General features: G+C 32.6%; 3 protein-coding genes across 3 annotated transcripts; all 3 read left to right on the top strand.

Annotated features, from left to right (window-relative positions):
* The first annotated feature begins 579 nt into the window (after positions 1–579).
* On the top strand, positions 580–3,752 carry LOC133794073 (cytochrome P450 CYP72A219-like). Its single transcript, XM_062231252.1, has 5 exons — positions 580–994; positions 2,005–2,225; positions 2,309–2,559; positions 2,649–3,039; positions 3,145–3,752. Exons 1-5 carry the CDS (start codon positions 655–657, stop codon positions 3,571–3,573), a joined length of 1,632 nt encoding a protein of 543 aa, XP_062087236.1. The 5' UTR covers positions 580–654; the 3' UTR covers positions 3,574–3,752.
* A 2,696-nt stretch (positions 3,753–6,448) lies between these two features.
* On the top strand, positions 6,449–9,666 carry LOC133794074 (cytochrome P450 CYP72A219-like). Its single transcript, XM_062231253.1, has 5 exons — positions 6,449–6,867; positions 7,928–8,148; positions 8,250–8,500; positions 8,577–8,967; positions 9,056–9,666. The coding sequence occupies exons 1-5, from the start codon at positions 6,549–6,551 to the stop codon at positions 9,482–9,484; spliced, it is 1,611 nt and encodes a 536-aa protein (XP_062087237.1). The 5' UTR covers positions 6,449–6,548; the 3' UTR covers positions 9,485–9,666.
* A 2,953-nt stretch (positions 9,667–12,619) lies between these two features.
* LOC133794075 (cytochrome P450 CYP72A219-like) lies at positions 12,620–16,420 on the top strand. Its single transcript, XM_062231254.1, has 5 exons — positions 12,620–12,979; positions 14,229–14,446; positions 14,525–14,775; positions 15,292–15,679; positions 15,778–16,420. The coding sequence occupies exons 1-5, from the start codon at positions 12,682–12,684 to the stop codon at positions 16,210–16,212; spliced, it is 1,590 nt and encodes a 529-aa protein (XP_062087238.1). The 5' UTR covers positions 12,620–12,681; the 3' UTR covers positions 16,213–16,420.
* The last annotated feature ends 732 nt before the right edge of the window (positions 16,421–17,152 follow it).

Consider the following 17,152-nt stretch of genomic DNA (forward strand, 5'->3'; position numbering starts at 1 on the left):
TCTAACAAACTGTATGAGCAAATCAATACAATGATACGTGTGGTCCTGCACACAAAAGCAGCAATTGTGATAGCTGTAGCTATTTGTTATTAACAGCTGTAACAGAGAATTATGATTAAATTTATTCCTTAAGAAGAAGAAGAAGAGAGAAAAAGTAAGAAGGAAGAAAGAAGAAAAAGATGAGAGAAAAAGTAAGAAGGAAGAAGAAGAAAAAAGTGAAAGAGTGATATTGATAGGAAATATAGTATATATGTAATAGATAAAAGTATAATATAGCTTGTAAAAGTTAAATTTAATTTTTTATTAAATTTTTTTTGGTCCCTGGTGTGTGAAATGTGAATGGCCCCGCTAAGATGTAACGTTGATTTTTATTAGGAGAAAAAGAGAAAGACGATATAGTAAAATATGGAATCAATCTGAGTGAGTAGTTAGATACGTGTAGGATTTGTGACAGATGGCACTTATTATGACCAGAAGAAATTAAACCAATTAATAATTAATGTGTCTTTTCTCTTCTTCTCCAAAGCACAACCACACAACCAGAATCACTCACTTTCAATTCAAACAGACACAGCAGTAGTAGCAGTGTTTCTTTCACTCTATAAATTAATAATATTCTCTTCCTCAAGTGGTGTACTATTATTAGAAACAGAAATGGAAATGGAAATGGAAATGGAAATGGAAATGGAAATGGTGGAGGTCTCAACAACATCGTCATCATCAGTTGTTGTTGTTGTTGTAGTAGTATTATTAGTCATAATTAGTGTTACATGGTGGTTTTACAGAGTAGTGAATTGGGTGTGGTTGAGGCCTAAAAGGCTTGAAAAGTGCCTCAGAAAACAAGGCCTTCGAGGGAATCCTTACAGGCTTCTGTCCGGAGACCTCAAAGAGAGCTCTAAAATGACCAGCCAAGCCAGGTCCAAACCCATCAATCTCTCAGACGACGTCGTTCCTCGGATATTACCTTTTCCCCATCACACACTCAACAAATATGGTATGTTTTTACTAATAAATCTTTAGTGTATATTTGTTCTTTTATTTAATGCTTGCTTGCACGTCACTTCATGTATGGTAGAATAATTAATGCTTATTTAATTTATTTTCTCTATATTCTTTCTACATCTCCATTATTATTATTATTATTAAGAAATTAACTTAGATAAATCACCCTGTGTAATTTTTTGTCCAATTTTTTATGATCATATATGTTGTAGTTATTTAGAGTATCTTGCAAATTTTTTAAAAATTATAAATAATTTATCATACTAAAATTAAATTTGTTGCATTCGTGATTTTTTTTTTTTATGAGCTTAGTTCTATTTTCGGTACTATAAATTATTTAGAATTTTTAAAAATTTACTTTTGAAATAACTATAATGGACACTCCCATTCAAATTTTAAAAAAATTGTACTAAAAATTATCCAAAAATTTACATAGGTCCTTAATTAATATGTATATATATAGGACAATCTTCACTTTAAGCCCTACCGGTAGAATTCTTAGTGTTTTTCGACCCGTGAACAGTTTTCGGCGCGACTTTTTTTTATGACAGTGTATATTGTAGCTATTTAGAGCATCCTGCAAACTTTCAGAAAATTTCGAATAGTTTATAGTATCGAAAACTAGGTTCAAACATGTTGTTTTCCACGCGTATAAAAAAAATTAGTCACGCGTGCAACATGTTTGAACCTAATTTTCGGTACTGTAAATTATTCGAAATTTTCTGAAAATTTGCAGGATGCTCTAAATAGCTACAATATACATGGTCTTAAAAAAAATCGCGCTGAAAACTGTTCACGGGTTGAGAACAGTAAAAGCCCTAAGACTTAAAATGTAGACCTATAGAAGAATTCTTATATATATAATATTTGTTGTTTATTATATAGAAATATTAAGTACTCGCTACTGGGTGATTTAAACACGTGTATCTTCTATAGCTAACTATTTTGATTTTTGATTTGTAAATTAATACGTGTAGAGTGGATCAATTGATTAATGTTCAGGTAAAGATTCATTTATGTGGATTGGACCAATACCAAGAGTGAACATCACAAACCCGGAATATTTGAAAGATATTTTTATGAAATTCGGCGATTTCCGAAAACCACATAATACCAATCGACTTTTTAAGATTCTAGCTAGGGGTCTAGCAGATTACGATGGCCACAAATGGGCCAAACATCGGAAAATTATCAATCCGGTTTTCCACGTCGAGAAGTTAAAGGTATGTACATATATATATACGAAAAGTCAATAAGTACTATACATACTCGATCCATCGTTATATATATATATATATTACTGCAGGATATGGTGCCAGCATTTTATCTAAGCTGCAGTGAAATGTTGAAGAAATGGGAGCAATTAATGGATGGAAGTGGGAAAGAATGTTGTGAGGTAGATGTGTGGCCTTACCTTGAAAATATGACTGGAGATGTCATTTCTCGAACTGCTTTTGGGAGTAGCTATGAAGAAGCTCGATCCCTTTTCCAACTCCAGAAAGAGCAAGCTCAACTTGTTATTAAAGCTACGCAGTCTGTTTATGTTCCTGGATGGAGGTACGTACATATACATATATTATTCTTTTCATTTTGGATATATAAAACACAAAATTAAACAACTCTTCTCTCACGATGATCTCTTTTAGATTTGTGCCAACAAAGATGAACAAGAGGATGAAACAAATCGACAGTCAAGTACGAACTGTTTTGAAGGACTTGATCAATAAAAGAGAGATTGCAATGAAAGCCGGAGAAGCTCCCAACGATGACTTGTTAGGCATACTCATGGAGTCCAATTTCAAGGAGATTCAGGAACATGGGAACAACAGCAACGTTGGACTGAGTATTAGCGATGTCATTGAGGAATGTAAGCTCTTTTACTTTGCTGGCCAAGAGACCACATCGGTCTTACTGGTTTGGACTATGGTCATGTTAAGTAGGTTTCCTCATTGGCAAGCTCGCGCTAGAGATGAGGTTTTGCAAGTCTTTGGAGATAACACTACTCCGGACTATGATGGCCTAGCACGCCTCAAAGTTGTAAGTACATATGGCCCGGATTATATATATACATATACTACTTAATAAATTTCTCTATGTGTATATAATCTTATCGATCATGCCTGCATGCATATGCATATGCAGGTTACTATGATTTTTTACGAAGTTCTAAGGCTTTATCCACCCGTAGTTTTGCTGGTTCGAACTGTTGACAAGCAAACACAGCTTGGGAATTTGTCACTGCCAGCAGGGGTACAAGTGTCATTACCCACCATCCTTGTTCACCATGATACCGAGCTGTGGGGAGAAGACGCCAAGGAGTTCAAGCCGGAGAGGTTCGCAGAAGGAGTTTCCAAGGCCACCAAAGGCCAGGTTTCCTTCTTGCCCTTCGGCTGGGGGCCTCGCATTTGCATCGGCCAAAACTTTGCCTTGGCTGAAGCCAAAATGGCCATGGCCTTGATTCTACAACGCTTCACTTTTGAGCTCTCACCTTCCTATGCTCATGCCCCTGCAACCGTTGTTACCCTTCAGCCACAATATGGTGCTCACCTAATTCTACATAAATTAACGTAATATTAGTTGGACCTCTATCCTATACATATGCATATACCACTATATGTTTATGTTTATGTATATATATGTGTGTTTATACTGCTAGCTTTGTAGCTTGACTTGTATTTAAATATGAATATATAATATTTTAGTAAAAATAAATATAATAGTATATAAAAATATGCTATAAATCAATACAATTCATTACAATTGTTGTGATAAATACCTCAGTCAAGAACAGAATTGAAACAAGACAGAAAACAATGATTAGATGACAAATTTAATAACACCAATCGATGAAAATGAAAATTAAACAACTGGAATCAAAACTATAAAAACAGAGCACAAAGATTACGAAGTTCGAACAGTATGATGAAAACACATCACCTGCCTACTCCTCAGCCAGAACAGCCCCTATGGCTTAGAATCTTTATTGAGCTAATCAGAACAGAGTTACAAGAGTTTGGACAAGAGTACTCAGACTCATACACAGAGAAGCTTTGTTTCTAGCTACAGTTGATCTCACTTGTGGCAATGGTGATCAGATACACACCAAGCCAATACAACCCTCCTTCTCTCTCTTTCTCTTACTTACAAATCACTCAGAAAGATTCTCTCTCTAAAAAAAACTGGTACCCGAAAAACTAATGAGCTAGATATATATAGCTTTACAAAAAGGGGCACAGTCAACTAACTGTCATAACAGACAGTTCGTTTATATTGTTAGCATTAATAATGAACCTCATTTGGTGACCAATCCCAACAATAATATTATACATACAATAGAATAAGGGGTACCAAACATACCCATATAGATGCTACTATACAACACATAAAAAGTTGCTTGAAAATTAATAATGAGAATTGCATTTACATTTTTACTCATTGATCACATTTTATTGATATATTAAATAAAATTAGTTTTAATTTTAAAATTCATCTAGGTTATTTTTTTTATAATTTTTTTAGTTATTTTATTATAATTAAATATTAATTTTTAACTATTTGTATAATTTTGCTGTAAAAAAAAGTAATTTAAATATTTAAATGTAACAAACTATAAAATTTAGGTAGTTTAGCTGCAATAACTTAGTGAAAACTTAACTAAGTCAGGGGTGGGTAGTAACTACACTCTGTTTTGATTGTTTGGTAGTTTAGCTTCAATTAACTTTTTTTTTTCTTTCTTTTGTACAACCCTTTATAATTTTAACAAATTTATCTAAACTTAATTGGAACTGCTCCCAAATAAATTATCCAAAAGCACTCAGTACAACTTATAATCGAGGTTTCCCACATACTGATCAACTTTGCAAGTGTTAAAATATATAACCTCTTAGTCTAATATATAATATTAATTGATTGTTACAGTCAGGATCGGTACGGACGATAGTTACAGTTGGGGGTAACAATCGAGATCGGTACGGACGGTCCCGAAGCCTAGTAAACGATCCGGACTCCTGGTGGATGATCCGGGCTTATGGTAAACAGAGAGGGATAGAGGTAAACGGACCTGGGTCGAATCTGTAAGGTTGGCAGGATGAAGCATCCATGACCCTAACTCCGCCCTTTGAAGCGTGAGAGTTGTCCCCACGTTTCACCTACGGAAAAGGCCACCTCGGGATTGTACGCTGCTGGTTCATATCTGTGCTGCCACTGCTCTGACCGATCTTGTCTCTTGAATCTGTCTCGTAATTCGAGATGCCCAGACCAAAAGCTCCAATTTGTCGGATGATAGTTACGGTTTGGGCTGGCCCAATGGGCTCAAGTTTGTATTTTTCTTTGATGTTTTATTTCTTCTGTATTGGGCTTCCGATAGAGAAGCCAGCAATATTTATACCTTTATTGGGCCCAGGTCAGCCCGGCCCACGCCCAGTGCTCCTGTGAACCTATAAATACATGTAACAGAGTACTGGAGAAGGAACTTTTTTTTTTGGCATGCATACTGTTACTCTGCTAAAATTAAGAGAAAACTCCATTGTTGTAGACTCTCTAAGTTCTAATACAATTGTCTCGTGGACTAAGGCTCGTTAACGCCCCAACTACGTAAAAATCTTGCTTATAACCTCTAAACTCTTTCTCTTAATCTCTCTTATCTTTTATTATTATAGTTTCCGAAAATCTCAGTAAACATTACCAATAAGGCTTTTATACATTTTTGGATTAGGTATCAATTCACTTTCATCATGGCTGAGTTTGATATTAGGTTCCATAGGTGTGGATGATGGTTTTGCTCCTAGGTAACCCGTATCATTGAGCAATTGAAGAGTGAAAGGTCTTTGAGAAATCGAGATAATCTCTAGACCAAGGAAGAAATGCAAAGGACCAAGATCCTTTAGCTTGAAAGTTGCATTTAATTGTTGTTTAAACTGAGTGGTTGCTGCATCATTGTTAGTTGCAAGAACAATATCATAAACATAGACTAATAATGCAATAAATGTACCTGAAGTGTTTCGAATGAACAATGAATGATCAGATTTTGATTGTGAAAAACCATTGTTTATGAGATATGTGCTAAGTTTACTATATCATAGTGTATATAAAAAAGTATAATAGCTTGAAAAAGTTAAATTTAATTTTTTATTAAATTTTTTTTGGTCGCTCTATGTGTTTAATCCTGGTGTGTGAAATGGGAATGGCCCCCCTAAGATGTAACGTTGATTTTTATTAGGAGAAAAAGAGAAACACGATATTGGAAAATATGGAATCAATCCGAGTGAGCAGTTAGATACGAAGGAGTCAAGTATTTGTTGCAATTCTGATTTGTGACGCCACGGCATGCAATGCATGACAGATGGCACGTATTATGACCAGAAGAAATTAATTAAACCAATTAATAATTAGTGTGGATTTTCTCTTCTTCTCCAAAGCACAACCACAACCAGAATCGCTGACTTTCAATTCAAACAGACACACCAGTAGTAGCAGTGTTTCTTAAACTCTATAAATTACTATTCTCTTCCTCAAGTGGTGTACTATTATTAGAAACAGAAATAGAAATGGAAATGGAAATGGTGGAGGTCTCAACAACATCGTCATCATCAGTTGTTGTTGTTGTTGCAGTAGTAGTATTATTAGCCATAATTAGTGTGACATGGTGGTTTTACAGAGTAGTGAATTGGGTGTGGTTGAGGCCCAAAAGGCTTGAAAAGTGCCTCAGAAAACAAGGCCTTCGGGGGAATCCTTACAGCCTTCTGTCCGGAGACCTCAAAGAGAGCTCTAAAATGACCAGCCAAGCCATGTCCAAACCCATCAATCTCTCAGACGACGTCGTTCCTCGGATATTACCTTTTCCCCATCACACACTCAACAATTATGGTATGTTTTTACTAATAAATCTTTAGTGTATATTTGTTCTTTTATTTAATGCTTGCTTGCACGTCACTTCATGTATGGTAAAATAATTGCTGCTTATTTCATTTATTTTCACTATATTCTTTCTACATCTCCATTATTATTATTATTATTATTAAGAAATTAACTTAGATAAATCACCCTATACTTGTAATTTTTTGTCCAATTTTTTATCATCATGTACCTTATAGTTATTTAGAACATCTTGCAAATTTTTTAGAAATTATAAATAATTTATCGTATTAAAAATAAATTTGTTGCATTCGTGATTGTTTTTTTATGAGCTTAGAAATTAGTCTATATGAATTATGTTTTTGGTACTATAAATTATTCAAAAAAATTTGAAAATGTACATTATACTTTTTAAATAATTATAATGGACACTGTCATTTAAAATTTTAAAAAAATTGTACTAAAAATTATCCAAAAATTTACATAGGTCCTTAATTAATATGTGTATATATATAGGACAATTCTTTTATAGGAGTTTTACTTTAAGCACTACCGGTAGGGCTCTCAGTGTTTTTTGACCCGTGAATAGTTTTCGGCGCGACTTTTTTTTATGACAGTGTATATTGTAGCTATTTAGAGCATCCTGCAAACTTTCAGAAAATTCCGAATAGTTTACAATATCGAAAACTAGGTTCAAACATGTTGTTTTCCACGCACATAAAAAAAATTAGTCACACGTGCAACAACAAATTTGAACCTAGTTTTCGGTACTGTAAATTATTTGGAATTTTCTGAAAATTTGCAGATACTCTAAATAGCTACAATATACACGGTCATAAAAAAATTCGCGCCGAAAACTGTTCACAGGTTGAGAACACTGAGAGTCCTACTCGTAGGACTTAAATTGAAACCTTAGGAAAATTTCCCTATATAATATTTGTGGTTTATTATATAGAAATATTAAGTACTCGCTACTGGGTGATTTAAACACGTGTATCATCTATAGCTAACTATTTTGATTTTTGATTTGTAAATTAATACGTGTGGAGTGGATCAATTGATTAATGTTCAGGTAAAGATTCATTTATGTGGATTGGACCAATACCAAGAGTTCACATCACAAACCCGGAATATTTGAAAGATATTTTTATGAAAATCGGCGATTTCCGAAAACCACATAATACCAGTAGACTTTTTAAGATTCTAGCTAGGGGTCTAGCAGATTATGATGGCCACAAATGGGCCAAACATCGGAAAATTATCAATCCGGCTTTCCACGTCGAGAAGTTAAAGGTATGTACATATATATATATATATATATACGAAACAAGTCAATAAGCACTATACATACTCGATCCATCGTTATATATATATATATATATATATTACTGCAGGATATGGTACCAGCATTTTATCTAAGCTGCAGTGAAATGTTGAAGAAATGGGAGCAATTAATGGATGGAAGTGGGAAAGAATGTTGTGAGGTAGATGTGTGGCCTTACCTTGAAAATATGACTGGAGATGTCATTTCTCGAACTGCTTTTGGGAGTAGCTATGAAGAAGCTCGATCCCTTTTCCAACTCCAGAAAGAGCAAGCTCAACTTGTTATGAAAGCTACGCAGTCTGTTTATGTTCCTGGATGGAGGTACGTACACATATATATATATATATATATAAAACACAAAATTAAACAACTCTTTTCTCACGATGATCTCTTTTAGATTTGTGCCAACAAAGATGAACAAGAGGATGAAACAAATCGACAGTCAAGTACGAACTCTTTTGAAGGACTTGATCAATAAAAGAGAGATTGCAATGAAAGCCGGAGAAGCTCCCAACGATGACTTGTTAGGCATACTCATGGAGTCCAATTTCAAAGAGATTCAGGAACATGGGAACAACACCAACGTTGGACTGAGTATTAGCGATGTCATTGAGGAATGTAAGCTCTTTTACTTTGCTGGCCAAGAGACCACATCGGTCTTACTGGTTTGGACTATGGTCATGTTAAGTAGGTTTCCTCATTGGCAAGCTCGCGCTAGAGATGAGGTTTTGCAAGTCTTTGGAGATAACACTACTCCGGACTATGATGGCCTAGCACGCCTCAAAGTTGTAAGTACATATGGATATATATACACATATGTACTACTTAAATTTCTCTATGTGTATATAATCTTATCGATCATGCATGCATATGCAGGTTACTATGATTTTGTACGAAGTTTTAAGGCTTTATCCACCGGCACCTCAGCTTGCTCGAACTGTGCATAAGCAAACACAGCTTGGGAATTTGTCACTGCCAGCAGGGGTACAAGTGTCAGTACCCACCATCCTTGTCCACCATGATACCGAGCTGTGGGGAGAAGATGCCAAGGAGTTCAAGCCGGAGAGGTTCGCAGAAGGAGTTTCCAAGGCCACCAAAGGCCAGGTTTCCTTCTTGCCCTTCGGCTGGGGACCTCGCATCTGCATCGGCCAAAACTTTGCCTTGATTGAAGCCAAAATGGCTATGGCCATGATTCTACAACGCTTCACTTTTGAGCTTTCACCCTCCTATGCTCATGCTCCTGCCACAATTATTACCCTGCAGCCACAATATGGTGCTCACCTAATTCTACATAAATTAACCTAATATTAGTTGTACCTCTATCCTATACATATGCATATACCACGATATGTTTATGTATATGTATATATGTATATATATGTGTGTTTATACTGCTAGCTTAAATTTGTATAGCTTGATGCTACTATACAACACATAAAAAGTTGCTTGAAAATTAATAATGGGAATAGCATTTAAATTTTTACTCATTCACATTTTATTGATATATTAAATAAAATTATTTTTAATTTTAAAATTCATCTAGGTTATTTTTTTATAAATTTTTAGTTATTTTATTTTAATTAAATATTAATTTTTAACTATTTGTATAATTTTGCTGTAAAAAAAGTTATTTAAATATTTAAATGTAACAAACTATAAAATTTAGGTAGTTTAGCTGCAATAACTTGGCGAAAACTTAACTAAGTCAGGGGTTTTGATTGTTTGGTAGTTTAACTTCAATTAACTTTTTTTTTCTTTCTTTTGTACAAACCTTTATAATTTTAACAAATTGATCAAAACTTAATTGGAACTGCTCCCAAATAAATTATCCAGAAGCACTCTGTACATCTTATAATCGAGGTTTCCCACATACTGATCAACTTTGCAAGTGTTAAAATATATAACGTCTTAGTCTAATATATAATATTAATTGATTGTAATAATAATTAAGCATTTGCCTCTTAATTAATTTATAGAATTATTCATTTTCCAAAAAACAAATGTTATATCTTGTATTAGCACTACAGGGGTAAGTCAAGGCCCATGGTTTGGTCCAACCAAGGCCCAGTTACTGATTCTGATATTACTAGTGTATTTTTGAAACTATTAATAACCCTCCCTTACTAATTTTTTCTACATTTTAGTTACTACTAGTGTATTTTTGAAACTATTAATATAAATGTGTATAAATTTATCTCGGCTTCTAAAATTAAAAAATTCTATATGCTGAGAAGGCCACGATAGACATGACAGATGGCAACGATTATGAGCAGAAGAAAATCTGTGTCGTTTTTCCCTTCTCATACTCTCATGTCATGTGTCGTTTTCGAAGTTGCGAAATTGTCTGTCATTGCAGGAATACAAGTGTCATTACCCACGTGCCATCCTTGTTCACCGTGCCAACTTTCCTTCTTAATTTCCAAATTGAACCCAAATGTTTTTAATAATACAGTTTTTTAATCCACTTAATTTATATTTTTGTATGAATTATTTTATAAAAAATAGAAATTCAAATTAATTTCTACTGAAAGAACTCATTATTGCTCTTATGAACTTGTATTAATATTATTCTACGTTGTCAAGTAATATATATAGGGTGGGGATGACCTATTATTACTATATTATTAGACCATCTCCAAGGATTAATCTGTAATATTTAATTATACTAAATTAGTATAATATATTAATTAAATTATAGTCAATAATTTTAATATATATATTGTTTAACTTTTATTATTGAGTATATATTAGTGGAAAGAAAAGAAAAAAGTATGTTGTTTAAAAGTCAAAAAAGTATATTATATATATGGCTAGCTATGACTATTACTAGAGAATTTGATTCCTTATCCTAGAAGTATTTTAAATATGTGGCAGTAGTTGTTGACAAGGAAGAGGAAGAGGAAAAATTGAAATTGGATTTTGCTCTACTTTAGATTCGATCTACTTAATTGTCTTTGTTGTTGGTAGGAATGCGTACATCCATCTATGGTTTCATCATGCTATCACATAATAATGTTTAAGTTAAAATAATGTTTAGAGTGTAGAACAATAGTGCCTCTTAACAATTATTTAAAAGAAATTTGATTGAACTTTAACGAACCGTTTGGTAAAAATTTTGTTTTTGAATTTTTTAAACACAATAATAGAAATATAATTTTATTTTTGTTTCTTTATTTTTAAAAAATAAAAATATGTTTAGTAACTATTTTTGTTTTTTGTTTTTAAAAACAAAAAATAATAAACGCGTTTGATAACTTTTATTTTTATTTTTTGTTGATTTGAAGAAGAGAAGAAAAAAAGAAAGAAAAAATTGAAAACTGTTTAAAAAAAAAATTGAAAGTGAAAAAAATTCTATTTTAAAATTTAATAAATTTTAATTAAAATTTTAAAAAATAATAAATAAAAATAGAGTTATCAAACACATTTTATATTTAATTTTCAAAATTTTAATTAAATAAATAAAAAACTATTTTTTTAAGTGTTATCAAACAACACCAACATTTTTTATAATTATCTCTATTGTTTTTTATTTTGTTAAAGTATCTCTAATGTTGATTTTTCATTGCAGAAACAATCTTTCCCTCTCACTAGTACTTACTATGAGGAGTGGGGCAGAACCAGTTCAAACCAAATATCTAACAGCCGCTTTCGAGTGAACAATTGGACTGGCTGAAAAGAAAAAGAAAACTTGTACAACGTATTTTTCACTCGTTTGCGGGACCAGTGTCAAATGAAAGGATTTTGCACTCTCTTGCTTGAATGAATCGACATTTGTGGATGGTTGTTCATTCGAGATTCTTCTATCTATATTTAGAACTACTGGATCCACTATTCCGGCTTTTAACTTTTGGAACTAGTAGAACTCTAAAGTCACTCGCCCGTTGAAACTCTTCTGTCCATCCTCTTGAATCAGTAAATCCGGGGACAGAGGCCTAGCGGCTGCTTCCCCAAATAAAATAAGAAATCATTTGGTGAGTAATTGGAAAATATGGAATCTTTTTTCTTGTTTTAATTTTTTTTTGATAAAAACTTTGTTGTGGTAATTTTAATAGTTAGAAAATTGGAAATACCGTAAGTGGACCCGTCCCGTTACGTGCGAGGACCTGAAGAAGGCTCAAGTATTTGTCGCAATTCTGAGGCCACGACACACATGACAGAAGGCAAGGCAACGTGTATTCCGTCCCGTAACGTAGGCATCAAGTATTTATGACCAGAAAAAAATCTGTGTCGTTTTCCTCTTCCATCTTTTTTTCTCATCTCATCTCACGTGTCCTTTTCTTCTTCATGATTATTATGTAATCTGGCTAATATATATTATAATAATAATAAAATTAACTCTCTTTCTCTATTTCTCCAACCACTCACTTCCACCAAACACCAAACATAATAATAATAATAATATTAATATTAGTACTACTACTGTTTCACTCATCTCTTATACTTATACAGACACCTGGCCACTATTTTCTTCCTCAACTCTTACCCCAAAAAGAAAAGAAAAAATGGAGGTCTCAACGCCAGTTCTTGCATTATTATTATCATCATGTGCTAAATTAGTTGGCATAGTGATTACTGTGACATGGTTTTGGAGAGTTGTGAATTGGGTATGGCTGAGGCCCAAAAGACTTGAAAAGTGCCTCAGAAAACAAGGCCTTAAGGGCACTCCTTACAGACTTCTGTTTGGAGACTTGAAGGAGAGCTCTGCAATGATGAGAGAGGCCACCTCTAAACCCATCAATCTCTCAGACGACGTCGTTCCTCGCATTTTTCCTTTTGCCCATCACACACTCAACAATTATGGTATGCCCTATTATAATTTATTATTAATCTTTTTAATAAATGTTTATTATTAGCTTTTAGGTACTGTGTGAACTTATCTTATCTTTTCCTTCATTTCAATAATAATGTCTCATGCTGGCTCTGGTTGTTTCTAGTACTTTTTTTTGCTGTCTCTGTGTACTGATGATATTGCTATCAGTCCAAGTCCAACCATAAAATATCAAATCAACCCTAAGATGATAAAATTTTAGTACTTTTTTTTTTTCTCATTAATTCCAACCATAATACTAAAATTTATACTAAAATCATATTCTATATTATTATATTAATCTATCTTATAAATAAATAATATACATATATATTTATTTATAAAATATTAATATAAAAAGACACTGTAGCATTCAGTCAAATGGGAGTTTAATATGTTGTTAAACCAGCATTAAAATGCTAGGATCCCATAATTGGACTTGCCCTAAGGCATTTGTCATGTTTAACAACAATACATTATTTTCTTATTAGCTGCACTATCACATTGTTAATTACGGTAAATACATATTTGGTATCCTGTATTTTATTGAAATATAAATTTGGCACCATCTGTTTTGTTTCTGATAATTGTCAATCACTACTCTCTATTTGCAAAAACTATATAGTTTGGTACCCTTTGTGTGTTTAAATTTTTAATATTCTAAGAATAACCCTCATTTAATGATTTATTTGATTTTCAATTATTTTATTATTTTTAAATGATTTAAATAAATGTTTAATCAAAACTTTTAAATACTTTTAATAAACAAAATTATTTTAAAAATAAATTTAATTAATTAAAAAATGGAATTCAAAATTAAAAAAAAAACTTATTAAAATCTTATTAATTAACTTTAAATAAACATAAATTTTAATATAATTAACAAATCATTCCAACTTTGAAACAAAAAAATATGGGTGAGATAGGGAAAGTATGGAACTGAAATGGTGAAGGTGAGATTAGGTGAAATATGAGTTTTTTTAATCAATTAAAAATTTAAATACACAAAGGTACCAAATTATGTAGTTTTTGTAAACAGAGAGTATCGATTGATAATTATTAGAAACAAAATGTACCAAATTTATATTTCGATAAAATACAGGTACCAAATGATATTTACCACATGTGCCCTATTACCCCAAACATGAGTTAATTATTTAAAAAAAAATTAAATACCATGTAGTGTGATTTCAAAAAAAAAACCATGTATGTAGTGCTGACCAATTCAATAATAATGTCTAGGTAAAGATTCATTTATGTGGATTGGGCCGACTCCAAGAGTGAACATCACAAATCCGGAAAAGTTGAAAGATATTTTCATGAAATTAGGCGATTTTCCAAAACCACATGGCAATCCACTTGTACAGTTGCTAGCTACTGGTCTAGCAAATTATGAGGGCGATAAATGGGCCAAACATCGAAAAATGATCAATCCAGCTTTCCATATGGAGAAGTTAAAGGTATATTTATACGTTATATATATTAATCCCTTTGTTTTTTTTTATTGATTTATTAATTTGTAATATATATTATTGCAGCATATGGTTCCAGCATTTTATCTAAGCTGCAGTGAAATGTTGAAGAAATGGGAGCAATTAATGGATGGAACTGCGAAAGAATGTTGTGAGGTAGATGTGTGGCCTTACCTTGAAAATTTGACTGGAGATGTCATTTCTCGAACTGCTTTTGGGAGTAGCTACGAAGAAGCTCGATCCCTTTTCCAACTCCAGAAAGAGCAAGCTCAACTTGCTATTAAAGCTTTACAGACTGTTTATGTTCCTGGATGGAGGTACATCATTATAGGACAATTCTTCTATGGGGCTCACTTTAAGCCATAATGGTAAGGTTCTTAGTGTTTTTCGACCCATAAATAATTTTCGGCATGATTTTTTTTTATGACCGTGTATATTGTAGCTACTTAGAGCATACTGCAAATTTTGAGAAAATTCCGAATAGTTTACAGTACCGAAAACTAAGTTCAAACATGTTGTTTTCCACGCGCATACAAAAAAAATTAGTCACGCGTACAACAACATGTTATTTTGAACCTAATTTTTGGTATTGTAAATTATTCGGAATTTCCTGAAAATTTGCAGGATGATCTAAATAACTACAATATACATGTCATAAAAAAAATCACGTCGAAAACTGTTCATAAGTTGAGAACACTGAAAGCCCTACCGGTAGGACTTAAAGTAAGAATTCCCCATCATTATATAGTAATTAATAAGTCATATATATATATGATCACATTTATTACAAAATACAAATAAGTGGTATTTTTCTCTCTTTTATATATATGCAGATTTGTGCCAACTAAGTTGAACAAGAGGATGAAACAAATCGACAGTCAAGTACAAACTGTTTTGAAGGAGTTGATCGGTAAAAGAGAGAAGGCAATGAGAGCCAAAGAATCTCCCAACGATGACTTGTTAGGCATACTCATGGAGTCCAATTTCAAAGAGATTCAGGAACATGGGAACAACAGCAACGTTGGACTGAGTATTAGCGATGTCATTGAGGAATGTAAGCTGTTTTACTTTGCTGGCCAAGAGACCACATCGGTCTTACTCGTTTGGACTATGGTCATGTTAAGTAGGTTTCCTCATTGGCAAGCTCGCGCTAGAGATGAGGTTTTGCAAGTCTTTGGTCATAACAGTCCGGACTTTGATGGCCTAGCACACCTCAAAGTTGTAAGTATATATATATATATATACATATGCATGCATGGTATGAGATTTATTTTCAAGTACATATATATATTCATATCAATGATCATGCGTTCATGCAGGTTACGATGATTTTGTACGAAGTTTTAAGGCTTTATCCACCGGCAACTCTGCTTGCTCGAACTGTGCATAAGCAAACACAGCTTGGGAATTTGTCATTACCAGCAGGAGTGCAAGTGTCAATACCCATCATCCTTGTTCACCATGATACCGAGCTGTGGGGAGAAGATGCCAAGGAGTTCAAGCCGGAGAGGTTCGCAGAAGGAGTTTCCAAGGCCACCAAAGGCCAGGTTTCCTTCTTGCCCTTCGGCTGGGGGCCTCGCATCTGCATCGGCCAAAACTTTGCCTTGATTGAAGCCAAAATGGCTATGGCCATGATTCTACAACGCTTCACTTTTGAGCTTTCACCCTCCTATGCTCATGCTCCTGCTACAATTATTACCCTGCAGCCACAATATGGTGCACACCTAATTCTACATAAGCGTAATTATTTATAGTAGTCACATAATTAAGTATATATATCTAGCTAGTTGATAATAAGGTGTATGACTATTTTGTCTCATGAATTTCTCTAACTCTTTATATAATGTAAAAAAAAAAAACACAGTTATATAGTCTGGTCATGTGTTCCCCCAATGCATGGATTTTTTTCATGTGCAGGACTAGAACGCTAATATTGAGAATTTAAATTTACATTTTTACTCACTGCAACTTTCCTACTAATTTATATAAGTTGTTAAGATTGATATATGGTGTAGTTAATTTTGGCCCAAACTCTCTAGCTAACTTCATATAATCATATATATATATTCTAATCAAATTTCTAAAGATATTACAACATAATTTTGAATGATTATGTTGTACAAATGAAATAAATATTAATCAAATAGTGTGCTAATTAATTCATTTAGATTCTACTAGAAGGAGCCGATCGAATATACCAATTTTACATAGTTATTTAAAAATTTAACGAGAGATTGGTACAAAATGACCCATTAAAATAAGTAAATATCTATGTTTTTAATTTTGTAGTAAAATGACATAACCATCTTTTAATATTACATATTTAGCAAATTACTATTTTATTCTGAATATTTTAATATTATATTATATGTATATTAATTTTGTTTAATTAGTTTTAATTTTAAAGTTATTTTGATTTTTTTTCCTTTTTTATGAGTTTTTGAATGAGATATCATACTACAAAATACATATACTTAGTTAAAAAATAATATACCAACAAAACTTATAAAATTATTACTAAAAATGTATATACTATGAAAACAAAATTATATGCTACCATTAAAATATATATATCATGATACAAAATTATATATTACAATTATGTATAATAAGATAGAAACTAAATATCATAAAAAAATGATATACCATACCACAAAAAATATATATACTAGTTGGAAAATAATACCAACAACC

The sequence above is a fragment of the Humulus lupulus genome, chromosome 8, assembly GCF_963169125.1.
Source record: "Humulus lupulus chromosome 8, drHumLupu1.1, whole genome shotgun sequence".
Lineage (NCBI taxonomy): Eukaryota > Viridiplantae > Streptophyta > Magnoliopsida > Rosales > Cannabaceae > Humulus > Humulus lupulus.